Genomic DNA, 19,747 nt, shown 5'->3' with positions numbered 1-19,747 from the left:
TTCTATTCACTCTTTGGATCCTCCCCTGCTAGGACCTTGATCTCAGGCCTCCGGGGTTGCCCTTACAAAGGGCATCGCTGCAGCTGGTTATGCTGATCTCGTTCAGCTCCCTGACTCCAGCTCATATGGCTGCATCTATGCAAAAGATGTGGGTAGCATCCTAGGGGGGGTAATGCACAAGATGAGGGCAACTGCTTGGAAATTAAATTAAATAACACTGTTTTCTTGTTGGTGGCTGCTATATCAAGGTATCAGTGATGGGATCAATGGTATATAGGTATGTTGATCAATGTGGAACGATTTTTGATTGCCATCAGAGCTTTTGATGACTGCATCTTGCTACATCAACCTTACTTAATCGATTATTAATTTTTTGGTCCCTGGGCTTATAAGTCCCAAATATAATATTACGAATATCCAGCCCAAAGAAAAGGTGATTTATCTTCCTAGATGTATTTTTATATTAGTCATATCTCTTGATTCCAGTGAGAAATTCATGAAATACATCTGTCACAACATCTTTTGCATTACCCCCTTGGGATGGTACCCACATCTTCATAGATGCAGCTATATGTACTGCCGACTCTTCCCTGCATCTCGAACGCGTCCTCACCCATTGTCTGTCTTCTCGGGTCTTCGATCCGGACGCTTTCACATCAACATGATTACGCTTTGATGCACTTGCTACGCATCAAGTCGGCTGGCCCGACTTCGCCCTTTCTTTGCTTCTATATGAGTCGTTAGAGTCGACTAGAAGCCTGTTTGTGTTGTATTTTAGTCGAATTTTGAATGATAGTGTGGGCCAAGATGCCCGTTTCTTGTAGTTTTTCTGGTATGCATGTGAGGATCTCAATCCCCGACTCCCCGCGTTGCATCTGACGGCGCCACTACTTTTGTGACTGCCGACCCAGCACCATCCCGCTGGAAACCTCAACTTGTCGCCGCTGACGTCGAGGTAGTCTTCGATGTGTCGGGGCAGGCCATCTTTCCAGCTGATATCGCTACTTCTACACAAAAGATGTGGATAATTGTAAGGGCAACCCTGGAGACTCCGACGAAAGCCTAGCAGGGGAGGATCCAAAGCGTGAATAAAAGCTACGGAAATACACGGAGGGACCGACCTAGCAGGGGAGGATCCAAAGAGAAGAAACTCTAAGGGTCCGCCTGCTAGGGCGCAAACTATATACTGGTCATCCGTAACTGCCGACATAGAGCGCAGAAGGCCTGAGCAGTATCGCAGGCTCTGTCCCAAGGCGATCGTTGGGAGGGTCTTGACGGATCGGTTGGCACATTATATACACCAGCTGTAAGGGCAACCCCGGAGGCCTGAGATCAAGGTCCTAGCAGGGGAGGATCCAAAGCGTGAACATTGGTAAGCGAATACAAATGAAGCTGACCTAGCAGGGGAGGATCCAAAGAGAAGAAACTCTGAGGGTCCGCCTGCTAGGTAGCTGACTATATACTGCTTGTCCGTAGCTGCCGCTGTCAGGCACAGAAGGCTTGGGCGGCGTAGCAGGCGAGGTCCCAGGGCGACCGTCGGGAGGGCGTTGACGGATTGGTGATTGTGCGGGCGAGATGGAGGGCCGGACCGGAGTCGGAACCGGAATCGGACCGGAATCGGATGCGTCTCCAGGCTGTCAGGGAGGTTGCCCTGACACATTCAGGCAGGTCACAAGTGTAAAGCCCCCACCACTGGATGTACCTTCTCCCCTCTTCTGGTCAACCTAATTGACTTTGAACAGAGTTAACTCAGTATCTGCCAATGGTCGTCGCCCTCCATCGTCGGGTTGCCGCTTGCTTCGGAAGCATCGTGTCGCGTGGCCATCCTCCTCAAGGGCCAAGGCCAAAAAGCTTTAGGACAACCCACATCATGATAGCACCAAGGGTGTCACAGATAACACCCAGCTCATCCACTCTGGCGCTGGTGTCGGGCCACTGCAGGCCTGTAACACGCAGCACATGACAATGGGGAACATGCACCCCAGTAGGAGGAACGCACACGTGGGAAGCACGTGACCGAGAACGATGTGTCAAGCCGTTGCCGAGCCCAACTCAACACCAGGGGACTGGGGAGGAGTGCTAGGAGGTTAGGAGTAGCGCCTGGCCTGCAAGGGATGTATGATCATCCCCTCTGCAGCCAGGAACGGGGCGAGGAGGAGCAGGAGAGGCCAGGGTGTCCAATCACCCCCTTTGCGGGCCTGCGTATATAATGCACGATAGCGTACCATGTACTCTATCACTTAGATCGTCTGTCTGAAAACCTACCTTTCTCCGTGCAAGGGGATGCCAACGACTCATCAGGCCTGATACGACCCGATTCAAACCTTCGACCACCGACAGCGACAAGGGACCAAGTCAACGGGCCCTTTTGGTTTCAATCCGCTCGCCGTACTTGCGGGCCCGACGATCTGTCTGTTCTCTTCCAGGCGCGCGTTCTTAGGGGGAAGTCCTTGCACAACCCAACCCGCAGTCTGACAAAGGGGCGAAATCCAGGCTATGTCCAAGGATGAGAGTTACAGCGAGGACAATAATTCTGGACCAGAAACGTGCATTAGTGCTGCATCCGACATGGACAGGCCTACAATACATGCACCCTTCCAGTGACGAGTGCAGCTACGAAGCAAACCCCATCCTCCGCCGCCTTCTCCTAGGACCCAGCAGCGGGATGGTGTACATCGTCATCCCAAAGCAAGCCCCCCTACTGGTTGGTCCTGATGACTGCCTCTGAGTCGGTCGTGGGACCAAGCACGACTTAAGCGGGGGGCTTGCTGTCGAGCACTGAGGTTGACAATGAGTTTGCAATAAGTGGAAGAATGAAAGGTGTACATGTGTTGTCACACCCGGGCCTTTTACTCTCACAACCTGTCATGTTGGATTTAAAGAGCTATTGATAAAGCCTACTACGCCTGTGTTTTCTATGCTGGCTTCCAAGCTTCAGCTTCTTTTTCATCTTCTAGGCGACGATATAACTTGAAGGCAAGGGGGGTGTCATTATTCGGAAATCGGATATACCATCAAAAAGCCTTTTAAGGGCCTTCTGGGACCCCTCCTCCCCCTTACCATATTGGGTGATATATTCCTATGATCACTCATCATGTGACCATATGATGCAATCAAAAGTGGTAATAAAATTCATATTTCTAGTTAAATTCATCAAAATACTATTACTTATTGTTGATATATAGGACTTGAGCCCTCACACAGTCATTAGTAGGCCATCCAAGGCTATATGTAATCAATCAGCAATAATAAATTTATAATACCAGTCACACTGTAGTCACACTCCACCCTAAGGAAGGTGTTGAAAGCCTTCCCAGAGCAAAGTAGTAGGCATTCTGTATTCTATGCTAAAATACTACAAATGTGGTGCAAAGTCAACCTCAAACCTACCAGAACCCCCCCAAACTTTTACATAGCAAAAGTTTTTTTCACCCTCCCTGGGACCCCCCCTACCCCCACACTGCAGGAGTTCGGGAATAAACGGCCCCCATTTTGATCGATTATATGGCTAAAATCAATGTTCTAAAAAAATATTTTTTTATACCTCTATTTGTGCCAAAAAAGGTTCACTTATATGATCCAGGGCCCTGATATATGTTATATAAGGGCATACTCACCATATCAGTGCATTTTTTGGCACAAATAGAGGTGCGGTGCAAAAAAAATTATTTTTTTTGATTTTAGGTCACCTTGCTTTGCAAGGTCCCTCCCCGGTCTATATTCGCCACATCATGATGTGTTGATGGGTCTGCAGCCAAACAACACCAAACTCGACCCGAACCAAAAACCCCCAAACCTCCGTAGTTTCCTCGGGGAATCTCTTCACTGCCACTGATTTGTCACCGGACTTTTGTCATCCTTATGATTCTGATGGTGAATGATAGTATCTTGAAAAACTCCTAGAAAACTATGAGATACACTTGTATATAGCCTTATATATCAGGAGTTCATATGAAAATAATTCTAATTATACTTTTTCAGTCTGTTGTCCCAATTGGGAAGGAATCAGTGAGATTAATTTTGATGATCTGTTGTCTTGGCTCAGTGTGGATTAGGTTAAAACAGAAGTTATCTGATGGATTTGATGATATCATAGTTCTTCTATGCTTGCACTTCATCCTTGATAACATTTTTGGAAAAATATGCAAAGTCCTGAGAATCCTTTATTCTATATGATAGAACTACTGCAATAATAATAATCAATTCAAATGGTATTTTAAGTGTAATATTTAATACAAAAAATTAGAATTAAAATTATTTTATGATTGGGAAGTTTTTGGTATTATATCCACCTAGAAATATCATAAATTACTATTTTAGGCATACGAATATAAATAAAATGACATGATACACATCTGAAGTCAGTGTTAGTTCGAATCAGGTCATTTCAGGCCTGATAAGTCGGTGATGCCTCCTTGCGCAGAGAGAAGTGGTACAATAGATGATCTCAGTGATAGAGTACAGTTGTACACTATCACACCTTATATATGCATGCCTGCTAAGGGAGTGATTGGACACCCTTGGCCTCTTCTGCTCCTCCTCGTCCCTGTTCCTGGTTGCAGAGGGGACGATCATACATCGCTTACAGGCTAGGCGCTACTCCTAGCCTCCTAGCACTCCTCCCCAATCCCCTTGTACTGCAAGTTGGGCTTGGCATCAGCCTAACATATTGTTCTCAGTCACGTGCTTCCCATGTGTGCATTCCTCCCTACTAGAGTGCCTGTTTCCCATTGTTACGTGCTGTGTGTTGTTGGCCCTTGGTGGCTTGACACTAGTGCCAGAGCAGACGGGCCAGGTCTTATCTGTGACATCACTCAGCTTATGTTTTATTGTCACACACTCCCTCTTTATTGCTCAACTTTCATGTTTCCCTTAACTGTAGTATTTCAATCAAGTGTCTGTGTTACATGTTACACAGCAAAAAAAAACTCCTTGACAAAAAATCACTAAAATTAAAATCAAAACTTTCAGCCTTTTCAGGCACAAAAAAATTAAAAATTGGCAGACAGTTGACACTTTCCAATTGTTACTTTGAGTGCAAGGGTATTGTGGCAATTTACTTAGGCCACTAGGAATTGTCAAAAAATTCTCCATTCTATTATTTTTTTTGTGCTAGAGAGCCTCAGTGCTAGGGCTAAACAAACAAATGGAAAAACAATATGACACAAGTTTGTTTATGATTAAAAGCTGCACAATAGCTAAAGAAAGGACCAAATCAAGGGAGGCCCAAAGCAAGGTCCAAGTCGGCAAGGCCGGCACCTAGTGTATAATCGATCGAAAAGGGCGCCGTTTATTCCTGAACTCCCGCAGTGCCATGGTCCGTGATAAGCATCTTGACACCCCCCTTGCTTGAAGGAGGATTCGCTGCAATCCAGTATTGTCGTCACTCGTCTGGGCTCGTTAATATACTTACACCCTTTTCGGCTCACTTGGGATTATTACCGTCCACAAAAATATAACCATTGCTTACAAGACCGCCAACTGTACAACTTGAACACTGAGGTGTCTTGAATCACATGTACTGTACATATCACACCAAACCCCTCGCCGGCACATTCTCCTTCCCACCCTCCAAAGAAAAGCCACGCCGTCTATTCCTGCCTTTACTTCCATAGGACTTGTTGGTGTCGGATATCAACGAGAGACTGGACCGCGTAGAACGAGCGAGAGAAATTGCGTTGTTGTTGTTGTTGTTGTTGTTGTTGTTGTGGTTGCTGCTACTCAGCGGAGAGGTAGTCGGTTGCGGACCATGAGCCTGCGCCAGAGCGATCTTCTTGAGGGCATTCTTGACAGACACTCGGAGGAGCTTCAGATTCGCCTCCTTCTGCGACTCCAGCACCGCCTTCGCCTGGTCGGTGACGTCGACTTCGAAGTCTTCGGCTACGAGCAGCACGTTGCGCAACGGAGATGTGCAAGGGTCGGCGTTGGCATCGACAGGAGCAGGGCTGGCTTTCTTGCTGCGATGGGCGTGTTTCGCGGCATACAGACGCTGGGCGGTGATGTGGTGCAGGGTCGGCGAGGACTGGATGTAGCTGACGGGTTCGCGGACCGGGCATTCGAGGTGCGCGTCGGTGTACTGCGTGGCATAGAAGGGCGCGACGGGCTTGAAGCACATGGTCGTCCGCCGGGCGAAGAACGTGGAGCAGCGGGCGCTGGGGGACGACGTGCGTTTGGCGGGGCGTCTGCGCGGTGCGGCGAGGGCGGCGGTCTCCTTGGCGAGCTGGCCCAGAGAAACACCGAGTCAGTATATGGTGCGTGAAACGACAGTCGGTATTGGCGCACCGTATTCTCAGCGTCTCGCTTCTCCTGCTCCAACTCCACGACGGGTCGGCCACGCGTCGCATAGTCGATTAGCCGCGCCACGCCAAAGGACGCGAGGACGGCGGCGAGGACGACGGCGAGGCAGAGAAGGAGGCGCTGCTGGAAGGCGAAAGTCGTGGTCTGGCTGGGGGTGCGGTCGCGGGTGTCGAGCGAAAAGAGCGTGGGCATGGCGCGGCGCCAGGGCTGTTATCTGGGTTGAAGGAGCGGCAGGATAGCTTGTGCGGTGGAAGAAAGGAGGGGAGGGTGGCCGAGGTGGCGGTCAAGAGGAAGAAGTGTGATGTCTCTCTTTCAAGTTGATCGTGATTCATCTCAACTTGCGCCTCATTGATATCCATGGCTCGCATAGCACTCAAAGCACTATGGGCAATGAAGCATTAATGAATATGCACCCTTGGATAACGCAGATAGCCATTTCGACACTAGTACTACGTATGGACAGTGCATTCAAGTCAAGCCTTTGAAATTCTCAGGCTTGTGCTTAGGGCTCCAACTATTTAGTTTTCATTTACACCTCCAGGTAAACTAAATGGAAATGGTAAGAAAATGTTTAGTAAACGTTTATTACCATTTAAAAACAGTTAAAAATAGTAATATAATAATATGAAATGATCAACAATTTTATGGTACATACTTGAGTTTATAAGGGTTATTTAACTGAAAGATGGCATTTTCTCACTTGTAATACTGTTCTAGATGGGCCTGTAGGGCAGATTCATTGCCTTTGGCTTATTTGATGCCAGATCATGTGATGGATTCCTTCAAGAAGAAGCCTACAAATGTAACAACTATCTATATTTATGTGGAAGGTATGTCCTACACTAGTGTGTATTTGGTAGCCAGATATATACCTGATAGTAACATAGTTATGAGCATGTCTGCTATTGTTATCAGAGAATAACCATTTAAACCATTTGTTTTCATTTATTTACCATTTACATACCATAGTAAACTAAATGAAAATAAAAATGGTTATAACCGTGTACAAACGTTTGTACACAGAAATGGTTGGAGCCCTACTTGTGCTTCTAACCCTCCACTTGCGCATGCCCTTGACTCAAAAACTCAACGTGCATGCCTGGCTCCTCTGCTACACACCCCCAATCTTTGCCAACATCCAACTTTGACTTCTCCGCGTTCTCTCAAGAAGTTGTCAAGAAGTCCTCATTTCCAAATTCCAATGCCATATTCTACCGTTTCACTGGCGGCTGTTTTTGTCCCAACCCTGCATACAGGGCCAACATTGGCTATCTCGGTCACGCCCTTCTCCCGGGAAGCTTTTGAGGGTATCCTCCCTCGAGACATGGCAATCCACAATCATAGCGTTGTCACGCTCAATCTACTGTCGTGCTCAGGCTGTGAAATGCGTGCTTGATTGTTAAGTTAGGTCCGTTACAGCCTGCCTTGCTTGACGTGCCTTCAGTGGCCTTCGGACTAGAGGAAAGATGGGGCTATGTATGGCCGTGTCCGTCGGTCAACGCATAGAGTGCAAAATAAGTACTTGGATGCTTTTAGGGTTCAGACAAACGATGGCGTGCTCCATGAACCCCGAAACGCGCCGACAGCAATTGCAATTTGCAACGGCGGCACCATTACCCGTCCTCCTCCTCCTCACTGGAGCCTTCCTCCTCCTCCTCCTCCCCTTCCCCCACCGCCGGCCAAATCAACACGTCCTCCTCTCTCCGCCCCAGCGCCGCACGCAGCAGCCCCCTCTCCCCCGCGCCGCGCCGCATCCGGAAGACCGCCGAGCAGCCCGCATACACCGTGTCTGTCCAACAGTCCATTAGCCTTCAATTCATCCCCAAATAAAACACGCCTCCCACGCGCGAGGCAGTGAGAGGCGCGAGGCCAGCCCGCAAAAGGAAACTTACCATTTTCGACGCCCCCGCGGTTGCATATCGCCACGAGCGTCTCCCGGCCCGCCGCATCGGGCGTGGCAGCCGTGTTCCGCACCCACATCGGGCGCAGGCGCTGCGCCCAGAAGTTGAGCGTCGACAGGTCATGGCTGTGCTCCGGATACTGCCGCGAGTCGAGCCACGCGTTCAGCAGCACGAGCGCGTCGGCGCGCTCCGCGAGGGCGTAGTCCGCGAGCTCGTACGGCCCGCCTTCGGTCGTCCACGCGTGCGGCGGCGCGGCGTTGAGGTCCATGCAGATCCCGACCGCCACGCGCGCCGACTGAGGTGCGGCCCGCCCCGGACCCGCGAGCGGGATGGTGAATGTGGCGAATCCATTCCCTGCAGGCGAATCAGAACACAAAGGGGCAAGAGATGGTAGCCCACCCGGCCGGGCCCACGTCTTGTCGACGGGGTACAAGTTCGTCTTCCGCGTCCCGCCAATGCACGCCCCGTCCGGCCCAAACAGCACCGCGCTGTTCGCGCCTGCCGGGCCGGGCTCCGCGCCGTTCGGGTCCAGCCTCTCGGGGTACCCCGCGAGCACCGCGCACCCCAGCTCGCGCGCGAGCGCCGCGCAGAACACGCCCGTCGCGCCCGTCCGCGGGGGCTCCAAGTGCGGCGCGATCGCGCGCGCGTCGGGGAACGCATACCCTGGATCGGTCAGCGGCTCGGCAGCGCCCGGCGGCACACGCACCGGTAAACGCGAGCTCCGGGAAGCACACCAGGTCGACCGAGTGCGGCGGGATTCTAGCGCGTGGTTAGACTGAGTTAGTACCGGAATGCGTAATGATACTTTCTGCAGAGCTCCTTGGCGCGCGCGATGTTCGCCTGGACGTGCCCCAGCTGCGAAGCGCGTCAGCCCTGGAATTGCCCGCGGCGGACCCACCTTCGGGCGCAGCTGCACGAGCGCAACGCGGATCCGGGGCGCGACACGCATCCCCGCGGCATCGCCCACTGGCAGCGGCAGCATCCGCAAATCGGTAAGTACTCGACGTCGTGGTGCGGAATCAACCGCAGCCCGCGCACGTGCCGCTCGCACGCTGTCGCCCCACTCCCTCCGCCCCGGTCCCGAAAAGGCAGTTTTCGCTTATCAGACACTGGCAGGCGCTGATTACTCCGCGGATACCCCCCCGGAAAACTCACAGCGACTCCACTCCAAAGTTCGGACTGGAAGTAAATATGGTGATCCGCCGGCCACACTCGCCGCGCTGCGATCGGCGAGTCAGCCCCAGTGCCCAACACGGCCTGCTTCGTCGAAGCCGCTCCACCTCAGGCGTCGCACGCCCATGGGAGCCTCGGGGGCAGTGGCACAACATTCACCCCTTCCCTTCTGGGTCCTGCCAGTGCCTTCACGCGTGCGACCGTGGCCTGGCCCAGGCGCGCCGCTTCCTCGCAGGCTCTGCCAGTGTCACCTGGTTCTAGCGTCGGCGGAGTTAGCTGCGCTTTGGCCAATGGCACCGTGACGTCCCTGGCCCGGGGCCGGGCCTGCCCGAAGCGGAAACCCCGCACATCCGCTGACACGCGAACGCACTGGTTGAAGTCTGGCAGCAGATGGGCATCCCGACACGATGCTTACATCCCGCACGCAACACGCATGGCCCGGGCCCCGTCCGATTCGACGCGTATCCCCCCCTTTGCAAAGCAGGCAATAGGGTGTTCATGAGCCGCCAGGTGAAATTGACGTGATGGGCTGGGCTTCCATCACTGTCAATCGAGCTCGGCTGTCAGGGTCCATGGGGTCCTGGTTACTCTGTGACTAGAGCGCCGGCAAGACTGCCAAAAAGACACGGCAAGGACGAAGAGCTGGGTGAGCAGGACTCAGGCACGGCAAGGGTTGGGTGAGTGAGGGGGATCCAATCTGGCAAACAGCCGGAAAGTGCTAGAATACCACCGCTGGCTCAGTCGAAGAGCTCCCAATGGAGTCCGTGATGCGACATGGCAGGAAGCGGACCGATGATCCGCGTCGGCCTCTCGCCCTTGCCGCAACCTGACTTATCGCTCCGTGCCCGCTTTGCCGCCGCCGACTGATCACGACTGATCAGTTCCTTGATGGATAAGTGCCGACAATCAAGATGCATTTTCCACGCTGAAACAGCCTCATTGTGAGCATTTCTCGGCCGTTTTATTCACAAGTTATGTCCTGACGACAAGTTTATGGGTATTTCCCTCCAACTTTCCACTGTAAAGGCGGGGCATCATCAGGTTTAAACTCCGACTCAATCTCAATCATGTCACATCAAGACCCCATGTGCGGCCAGAACAGCCGCGGACTGATTCAATCATCAATCAATGTCAATCCATCATGACAAATTGACCTGGCGGGTAATGAACACCGTAAGGCAAGGCGGGACTCGGAGCTGTGTTTCTCTCCCGAGCTACTTCCGGGCGTGGCCTCGCGCTCGTGAGTCGTGCTGCTGGACGATGCGCGCTGCCGCACGGACGTTTTCACCTCCCGGGCTCGCTGGCGTCCGGACTCCGGCGTGGAAGCGTCAGCCGCCCGTCGTGGCGCCGTCGCGTTTCGCGACCGTTATCGTCAGGGCTCAACAGTGTGACCAGCCGAGCGCCTTCGACGCCTGCCAAACGCGGGCTCCGGCGGTCAGGGCAATCAGCATCGAGTCCCCCTATCGCGGGCCGCCGCCGGCCGACGCCCGATCGGCGATGCCCACCGCCGACTGCCGGTGCGCGTGATTGCTGATTGCGAGGAACCGCCGCGCGTCTGATAGATAGATCATGTCGACCCCTGAGCGACGACGACGCCCGACGCCGCTGCCCGTAACACCGTGAGCGTTCGGGGGCAGTACGCGTTGCTAGTAAGGCGCGCGGGGAAACACGAACTCGCGGCGCGCGCGAGATAAGACTGCCGAGAGCCGAAGTACTCGGCGCTCAAGCCTCAAGCGCGTTGCCAATGCACACGTCTGCGCGCGCCAATCTCCGACGCCATCATTCCCGCCAGTCACCCATGTCGAATGTCCATATGCATGCATGCAGCGGCGGGCGCGGGACCAATCCTAATTTCTCATCTCGATATCATGCGCCGCATCATTTTACGTCCGCGGACGCATCCGCGCCTGACAATCATGTGCAATTCCGCGCTCGTTGTCGTCTCGCTTCGCGTTTCCGAGTGCGGCTAGCCCAGCACCCCGCCGCGTGACGCGTCTGCGCATAACCATGTGGCATCGCGGCCCCTGGCCCTGGGGACGCCCGGCGATCCCGGGCGCGCATCGCCAAGCGCGGACGTAGGTGGGCTTCCATTCTCTGTGGCTCGATGCGCCCCCATCTGATCCCGCCGCCGCGCCGAGCACGCTGGCTGTGCATACCCATAAGTACTTTTCGTCTGCCCCAGGGCCGACCCAACCCAACGACAACGACAAGCCCCACCCACGGCCAGCCCCGCAAACGCCGCCGGATCCTCGTACGCGTATCCACCGGAACAGCCCCCAGCCCCCCGCCGGCGCTAAGCCCCCGCCACTTGCCCGCCACCAGCACCGAGCACCGGCATCAGCACCAGGCCCAGCACAGCGGTAACGCCGCCGTCTTGTTCTGGTCCAACTCGCTCTGTGATCAGCTCCCCAGTGTCCAACAATCACTCGGTAGCGAACCTGGCCTCTGATACCCGGCGATTACAAGCCAAAATAGCAAAAAACCGCCCAGCGACCATTGGCCAGGGCTTCAAACTAGGAGGATTAGACGCCACTAATTCGCATTCAACTAGCGCTCGAAGATGGAGACAAAACGGAATCTCTACCAGCACCGAGCACCGGCATCAGCACCAGGCCCAGCACAGCGGTAACGCCGCGCACACCTTATCACAATCACGGAGCCAAATCAGCATCAGTCAGTCAGTCGCTAACAGTCAGTCGCTAACACACAGCTTAGCGCGCCGCTGACCGCCCCGGCGAATCGTCGGCGGCGGGCGTGCCCAGCGCCGGCGCTAGTACTTGTGTGCAGATCGCCCCTGCCAGGGCCTTTGAAATCGAGTACTCGTTGAAATTTGGCGGTCCCGGTAGCTACCGCGCGCACCAAGTAGTTTATTTACTCGCTCCTTTCCAATCATGACCACGCGGGTCCTTACTTGTCGATGCCCACTCGACCTCCGAGTCCGACAACGCCAGCATCACGAAAAATCACAATTTCTCTGCCAGGCAAGGGGCCCTTGAACGGCGATTTCCAGCCTCCAACCAGGCGCGTCCTCGTAAGTATTAGTATTTGATGTGACATTTTTGTGACAGAAGTTACGAGGACGAGCGCCTGGCAACACATGGCGTTGCACTTGTTTGGCACCTGGGGAAAAAAATGATGATGTGCCAAGGTGCCAAACAAGTGTAACGCCAAGTGTTGCCAGGCGCTCGTCCTCGTAACTCTCACAACTTCTGTCACACAAACATGTCACATCAAATACTTACGAGGACGCGCCTGGTTGGAGGCTGGGCGATTTCAACTTTCGCGGCGTGCGCCGGTGGAGTCTAAGTAGTTCAATTTCCAACAAGCATCCCCCATCTGCGACACACCAAACCGCAAACTTGAACTCGCAAGCAAGCAAGGCATGCCAAAAAATCTATCTATAATCTCGTATGTGACCACAGCCGTACGTAACAAAAGCCGACTCAAGCCACCTACACCTACGCCGAACAGAACAGAACAAGGGCACGTGTGTATGTATATGTCAAGAAGTAAAAGAAGGGGAAATAGCCGTCGAGACGGAATGTATGGAATGGAGCGGATGAAATATGGACGGAAAATGAGATGAGATGGAATGAGAGATGGGTGACAGGAAAAATGAGATGAGATGGGGCGGTCCGTGGGTTACGATGCACATTTTTTCGCTTCTTCTTCTTCTTCCTTCGTCTTCTTTCCTTCGTCGTTCTTCAGTCGTCGTTACATCGTCAGGGAGGCAGGCATCGCTTTTCGCAGTCGGGGGATAAGAAAAAGACACAACAAAAACGGGAAATCTCTATAATTGGTAAAAGGACGGTCGACGGCCTGTTCGCATATCAACACACGATTAAAAAATACCCCAGGAAGAGAGGAGACACACCTGCGCGCGCCGGCCGCCCGCCAGGGGAGGGAGGGGAGGGATACAAAGAGAGTCGGATCGAGGAGTCGAGTTGTTGGATACAGATGAGCTCTATGATGCGGGCAGAAAGTCGAGTCGGGGTGGTCGTAGTCGAAACAGCCGCGAGGTGGGGCGGAATACAGAAAAAAGAAAACGGTCCGGTCGAGTCGAGTCGCGTCGTCGGCGGGTGGCATCACGCCGCGGCCCCCTCCGCCGCGCCCGCGCCCGCGCCCGGGTCCGCCGGCTTATAATACACCGTCGTCAAATACTTCTGCCTGTACCGCGTGCTCGCGCCGACCGCGATCATGCGGTCCTTGATCGAGCTCGTGCACAGGTGGTACAGCACCGCGTGCGACGGCGTCTGCAGCACGCTCGGGTCGTCCGCGATCAGCGGCGTGCCCCCGTTCGCGTGCGCCGCGGCCGAGGCGGGCGAGTGCTCGCGCGGGGCCGGCGGCGCGAGGTGCCCGTTGCCGTTGCCCGAGGCAGAGGCGGCGGCGGCGGTGCCCGACATCGCCGCGAAGCCCATCATCATCGAGTTGCCCGGCATCGTCACGTCCGTCCCGCTCGCCGTCGTCACCCTGAGCGCCGGGCTCTCCCGCCCTCCCCCATTGCCATTGCCATTGCCCCCGGCCCCGCCCGCCGCCCAGCTCGGCGCGGGCACGACGAACCCCGTGTTCCCCGCGCCCGTGCCCACCCGCGGGATCACCACGCCCGGGCTCGGCCGGTTCAGGATCAGCCGCTCGAGGTGGCGCGGCAGGTGCGTCGCCGCGGGGATGCTCGGCTCCGGCGGGTACGCCACCGCCGCCCCTCTCCCCTGGTGGTGGTGGTGCCCGTTCGGCCTTCCCCGCTCGCGCTCCCTCGCCGCGAGCTCCTCCTGCACCGCCGCCACCGCGCCCGCCCACTCCTCCTCCTGCGCCTGCGCCGCATACAGCTCCTCCGGGATCTCGCTCGTCCACACCACCTTCCGCTTCGCCGCCCCGGCCACCGCCCCGTTCGCCGCCGGCGTGTTGTAGCTGTAGTTGCCGCCCCGCCCGCCGTCCGACGACCCGTCCACGCTGTTCGCGTCCCAGAAGCTCCCGTCCGGGTGCCCCACCCGCACAGGCGGGACCACCACCGGCGGCGCCGTCAGCGGGAAGCTCGGCCGGCGTTTCTTCCTTGTGCTCCCCGCGCGCCCCACACTGCCCGCCCCTGCCCCTATCCCCGGCGTCGGCGCGGTCGGCGTCGGCGCCTCCGGCACGGCCGCCAGCCCGAGCCCGAGGCCGGGCCCCGCGGTCGTCGCGACGGGGCTCACGCTCGCCGTCGGGCTCCCGCCCGCGCTCGTGCTGGCCGGCGCGGGCACCGTGACGTAGTTCGTGATGAACCCCTGGTCGTCGACCGCGTTCGCGGCCTCGGCGGCGGGCGCGACGAGCACGTTGCCGTCCACGACGAAGCGGTAGTGGTGCGTCCCCGGCGGGAGGTGGATCGTCACCGCCCAGGGCGCGCCCGCGGCGGGGGACCTGCTGGTGGTAAGTATCGTGTATCGTGTGGTGGGAGGAGGAGAGAGAGGCGGAGGTGGAGGTAGAGCGAAGAAGAAGGGGTGCCGTAAGCCGCCCTGCCCTGCCCCTGCGAAGGCCCAGAACCATGCGCCCCGTCAGTCCCACCGCCACACGCCGCCGACCTATCGCATCGGGAAATCCCGCTCCAACTCTCCCCAGGCGTGGCTTCTGGCTTCTTGGATGGGATGGCGCCATCGCAGGGAAGCGAACAGGGAATGTGATAACGGATAAGGCAAATAAGCCGACGGAGGCCTCCCAGCCGCGGCCCACGCCAACAGCAGCGACAGATGGGGTGGGTGCTGTTGTCAGCGCCAGCCGCGGCGACGGAGGGAAACGATGACGCAGTGAGACTCATGGATTCGAAGCACACAACCAAGTGGTGGAGGGAAAGAAAAGAAAAAACACACACCTGCGCTCCAACGGCGTCCTATTCAGCCAATCCCCGTCGCCCGCGCGGATCAGCTCGACCTCCGCGCCCTCCCCGCGGTACACGATCTCGATCGGCGTCAGCGCCGCTGCCCGCCATCAGCACCCCCATCCTACCAAAAGGATAAAAAAAGCACGCACGTCCCACGATCTCGTCGACCATCGCCGCGACCGCCTTGCTCCTCCCGCCCTCCGCGCCGCCGACGCCGTCCTCCTCGTCCTCGCCGTCGCCGTCGACCTCGCCGTCGCCCTCCGCCGCGCCGACGTACGCCGGCCCGATCGTCAGCGGGATCGTCGAAAAAATAACTTCTTCTTGATATGCGCTCGCGGCGCTGTTTGTGTGGTGGTGGTAGTACCGCGGCTGCGGCTGCGGGTTCGCCTGCTCCTGGGCGCGGGCGCGCTCGGACGCGGCGACCATCGCTGCGCGGTGCGAGGCGGTGCGCTGCCGCTCGCGCTCCGCCTCGTCCAGGTGTGCGTGGTGCGACTGCGACGCCGTCGTCGCGGGCGACGGCGTGCGCGTCCGGGTGCGCGACGGCGTGCGCGAGCGTGACCGCGACGGCGTGCGCTCCCTCGACGGGCTCCGACTCCGGCTCCGGCTCCGCATACCCGGCGTCGGCGAGTTCGTCGGCGCCCTCAGCCTTTCCTCGTGGCGTGAGCGGCTCCTCGTCGGCGAGCGGCCCCTTCTGTCCTATGTCAGCCATGCCCTGCAAGGACCACCAAAGAGACACACCTTTTCTCCTCCTCCCTCTCCCGCTCCCTCTCCTTCTCCGCCCGCCTCCTCGCCATCCCCGCCTGCACATGCCTCCCATACCCCGTCTCCGTCGCGCCCTCCTCCCCGTCGCCCTCCTCCTCCCCGTCCCTCCGTCTCCCGCCCGGTATCGCAATCGCCGCCGACCGCTGCTGCTGACCCCTCTTCCCCCCAAAACTTCCATTCGCATTCGCATTGCGCCCCTCGCGGTGCAGCAGCGCCCGCCCCCGGTCCACGAGCCGCGTCGACGACACGCGCAGCGGCTTCCCGTGCCCGTGCCCGTGGCCGTGGCCGTGGCCGGCGGCGGCGTCGGGGCCGGGCCCGAACGTGTTCAGCCCCGGCAGCTCGATCGAGCGCCGGTTCGGGCGCAGCGCGAACGGCTCGCGGCTGCCCGTGCGGCTCGGTGGGGCGTGGGGGTGGTGGTGGTGGTGGTGGTGGTGTGGTTGGTAGGGGTAGGGGTAGAGGAGGAGGGGGTGGTGTGAGGGGTCGAGGCGGTGGTGGTGGACGGCGACGGCGACGCCGGCAGGCGGGTCTTGCTGGGCGACGCCTTCTCCCTCTCGTCCCTGCGGTGGCCCCGCCCGGTATGCGTGCTCGTCCGCGGCGTCGCCGGCTGGCTCTGGCTGCGGCTTTGGCTTTGGCTTTGGCTCGTGCTGTGCTGGCTCTGGCTCTGGGACTGGCTCTGCCCCATGCCCACAATCGGCGAAAGGTCGAAGAAAGAAAGGAACGGCCGCGCGTGGGTGGGGTGGGGGGGCGTATGTATACCCCGCGAGAAGAGGGCAGGGAAAAACGAGGGCGCTAGTCTCGTGCGCGTGACGCGTGACGGGTGCCGTGTGACGGAGATCACGAAGAGCGAGCGTGATCTGGATCTATCCCCGGCGGCCGGGCTTCTGATTGATGGTGATGCAATGATGGCGTGCGCTCGCCGTCGGCGGGCTGGATGCTCGCGTTTCTGTGCGCGGTCGCTGGGCGCCCCTGAGGCCACCCGGGTCGCCGGTTGCCGGTCGCCGATCGTCCGTCGTCCATTGTCTATCGTCCGTCGTCAGGAGGGAGGAGGCCGGCCGGGGGGTAGGCGACGGTCGACGGTCCAGGCCCAGCTCCACCCCGATCGGTCGATGACGACGACGACGATCGGCAGGCAATTATGCGAATGCGAGTCAAGGTGTGTGATTGTGATTGGATTGCACCCGGCACGGCGGCGGCGCACCAGTCGTCCTTGCCTTTCGTTGTCAATGCCGTTCCGGTACTCCTTGCCTTTCCGGTCCTGGTTGTGTAAGTATGTACTGCAGGAGGAGACGACGCTAAATGCGAATGTGCATCTCCTTGGCAGAGATCCAGCCGCTCCACTTTTTACACAGTCTAAGTCTGAATCCTGTGCATAGCCCACACCAGCGCGAATCAGGCACCCTCCCACCGCCCTCTCTCCACTCTACTCCGAAATACGAATAGTGGAGCGCCGCTGCCCTCTCTATTCCGGGGCGCTGCTTATGTACTCCCTCTCCTTCTCTACTCTGACCTTATCGACCCATTATCCAGCACACCGGGATTCAAAATCAGCCCTCGGGCGTATCGGCCGTCCCCTGCCATCCGACGTATGATCGGCCGTCGGCCGCCCCCTCCGCTCGGCCGTCGGACCCCGCCTCCGAGCCTCCGCGTCCACGTCCTGTCGCCCGTGGGCGTGGGCCCGCCCGCCCATATCCGGCGAATTTCCGCTTCGGGCGGCGGCGGTTCGCAGGCTGCCACCCGTTTGGTTCCTTCTGTGTGCAGACGCTGCCTTCAAGTTGGGTCCTGCCACGAAACGGACGGGACAGGGATCGCCCAGGGCCTGGATATGTGCGTGATCCTGAAGGTAGGGAACAGCCTACAGAGGAGGGAAGGAGGACGGAGATTGGGAGTGAGTGGCCGGGCATCACAGAGTTAAGCTCAGCCCTAGGGACTCGGGCCGTCGGCGTCCTAATCTGCACGTAATACAATTAGCCCTGGCTATTTGCAGAAATCTGCGGGTCGCGTCCCGACTCCCGACTCCCGAACATCACGCCGCCTTTTGCGCGCAACAGTACCCGTCCAGGGCAAGCACCGGGACCGGCAACACTGCAGCACCCGGCCCAGCGTAACTCAGGCTGTGATCACTACGCGCCTCCATACCAATGGCACGACCACATGGCGCGCGACACCGCGTACCGCGTACCACCACCACCACCATCGTGCATCGCATGGCAGCGCCACGAACGACGCGCTGGCCGACGGCCAACACCGCAAGTCGCGTAATTATAAGCCGCCCAACAATGTGCACAATAGCAGTATCCGCCGCCGCCGGCGGACGGAAGCAAAGCGGGGATTGCGATCGCGCCGTGCCTGTGGGCGGACGCGCCCGCCGGCCCGGGCACTTGAAGCGCCCACAGTTCACAATTGATCAACAATTCGGCCGATGTTCAAATCCACAGGGAGTGGTATGTAGCGCAGGGCGGCAGGCCGGAGCTTGCGCGAAAATCTAGAGCGAAGACAATCGATATCGCGTGCTATCTCCATCTCGCGAGTGGAGCGTTGGACGAGCTCCGCGACCGTGACGATATCGATATGAATACCCGTCGCAACTGCCCGCGCCCGGAGCTTGCAATTGCTCAGTGAGCACAGAACAATACGCGCGAATGAATGCTTACATACGAGCGTGTGGGTCCATATGTATGCGTATCGCGTACGCCCCGGCGCGGAGCTTGCACGCACAATTATCGCACTCGTAAAGAGACAGCCGATGCCCCCGGCCCGCGACAAGCTCCGGAGGGTGTTGCTATGGGCGGCGACGTCGACGTCATTGTATGTTATGCGATGACGAGGCTCGAGGCCGGAGCTCGAGGCAACCGCGGAATCGGGCAACCTGCAGAACAAAAGAAAGTAAAGTTTGCTCACTGACAAGAAGAGAATTTGCACCTTGGGCGGCAGAAAACTCCCAGATTCCAACTTAATCTGAATCTGGCCGGGCGGACGACGCGCCGGAGCTCGAAGACGCTGGCGAGGAAGTACTGAACAGGTGCACTCGCTGATAAGCAGCTTCCCGAGATCCAAGCGCGCTTTTTTTGGAGCATTTAGGCTAATATTACCGTCGCAATCGACACAGCCCTGAGCACTGCAACGCTGCCAGTGCTGGAGCCTGGAGCACAAAAATAGTCCTTATCGCAGAAAAGAATCGTCACGGCCGGCGACAGACGGCTGTCGCAGGTCGCCGGAGAACGTGCCTACGGACAGGACGCAGAGAAGCGCTGCAGCCTGTGGGACCGATCGAGCCACGTTTGCTGGGTGCGAAATCAGAACCGTTAATTTCAACCGTGACCGTTCTCACCAGCGAGTCTATCAGAAGTCGATATCCGTGCCGAGCAGGCAACGGCTCGCTCGAGTAGAGGATTTGGGTTCTGGACGTGGGCTTCTGAATGTGTCCGGGAGGATGGTCGCTCGAGCGATTGTACAACGGGGGCACAAAACTTGGGTGCAATCCTGAGCGTAGAGCTTGAACAGGACAGTTGAAGGCTTCAGGCAGAAAGATCATGATACATGCAATGGAAGCACAGACAATTTGCAAAACATCTTGAGCTTGTTCTTGTGCCGAACGCGCCTCAACAGCGTGCTTCTTGACAACATTGAATTCGCACTTGGAAGAATCAAGTAAGCTCTGAGATTTGTTCTTGCTAGCAATGTAACACAACTGCGTCCGCATAGGGTAGAGCACGGGTTCGGGTCAACCCGGGCGGGTCATCGGGTACGGGTTGGTCCGGGTCCGGGCTCG

General features: G+C 57.4%; 3 protein-coding genes across 3 annotated transcripts; all 3 read right to left on the bottom strand.

Moving 5' to 3' along the window:
- Positions 1-5,530: 5,530 nt before the first annotated feature.
- Positions 5,531-6,489, bottom strand: MIND_00818200 (uncharacterized protein; the record flags this gene model as incomplete). Its single annotated transcript, XM_037364854.1, has 2 exons — positions 5,531-6,220; positions 6,283-6,489. The coding sequence occupies 2 exons, from the start codon at positions 6,487-6,489 to the stop codon at positions 5,531-5,533; spliced, it is 897 nt and encodes a 298-aa protein (XP_037218096.1).
- A 1,421-nt stretch (positions 6,490-7,910) lies between these two features.
- MIND_00818100 (uncharacterized protein) lies at positions 7,911-9,225 on the bottom strand (the record flags this gene model as incomplete). Its single annotated transcript, XM_037364853.1, has 5 exons — positions 9,097-9,225; positions 9,004-9,053; positions 8,905-8,957; positions 8,190-8,861; positions 7,911-8,086 (listed from the first exon to the last, which is right to left on the bottom strand). Exons 1-5 carry the CDS (start codon positions 9,178-9,180, stop codon positions 7,911-7,913), a joined length of 1,035 nt encoding a protein of 344 aa, XP_037218095.1. The 5' UTR covers positions 9,181-9,225.
- Positions 9,226-13,093: 3,868 nt separating this feature from the next.
- MIND_00818000 (SNF1 kinase complex beta-subunit) lies at positions 13,094-16,766 on the bottom strand (the record flags this gene model as incomplete). Its single annotated transcript, XM_037364852.1, has 6 exons — positions 15,955-16,766; positions 15,366-15,907; positions 15,208-15,313; positions 13,533-14,759; positions 13,246-13,335; positions 13,094-13,190 (listed from the first exon to the last, which is right to left on the bottom strand). The coding sequence occupies exons 1-6, from the start codon at positions 16,008-16,010 to the stop codon at positions 13,094-13,096; spliced, it is 2,118 nt and encodes a 705-aa protein (XP_037218094.1). The 5' UTR covers positions 16,011-16,766.
- Between the last annotated feature and the right edge of the window lie 2,981 nt (positions 16,767-19,747).

The sequence above is a fragment of the Mycena indigotica genome (genome assembly GCF_014461135.1).
Source record: "Mycena indigotica strain 171206Taipei chromosome Unknown Mind.scaff0007, whole genome shotgun sequence".
NCBI classification, from domain to species: domain Eukaryota; kingdom Fungi; phylum Basidiomycota; class Agaricomycetes; order Agaricales; family Mycenaceae; genus Mycena; species Mycena indigotica.
Note: the sequence above shows the minus strand (reverse complement) of the source record. Positions and strands in the feature narration are given on the sequence as shown.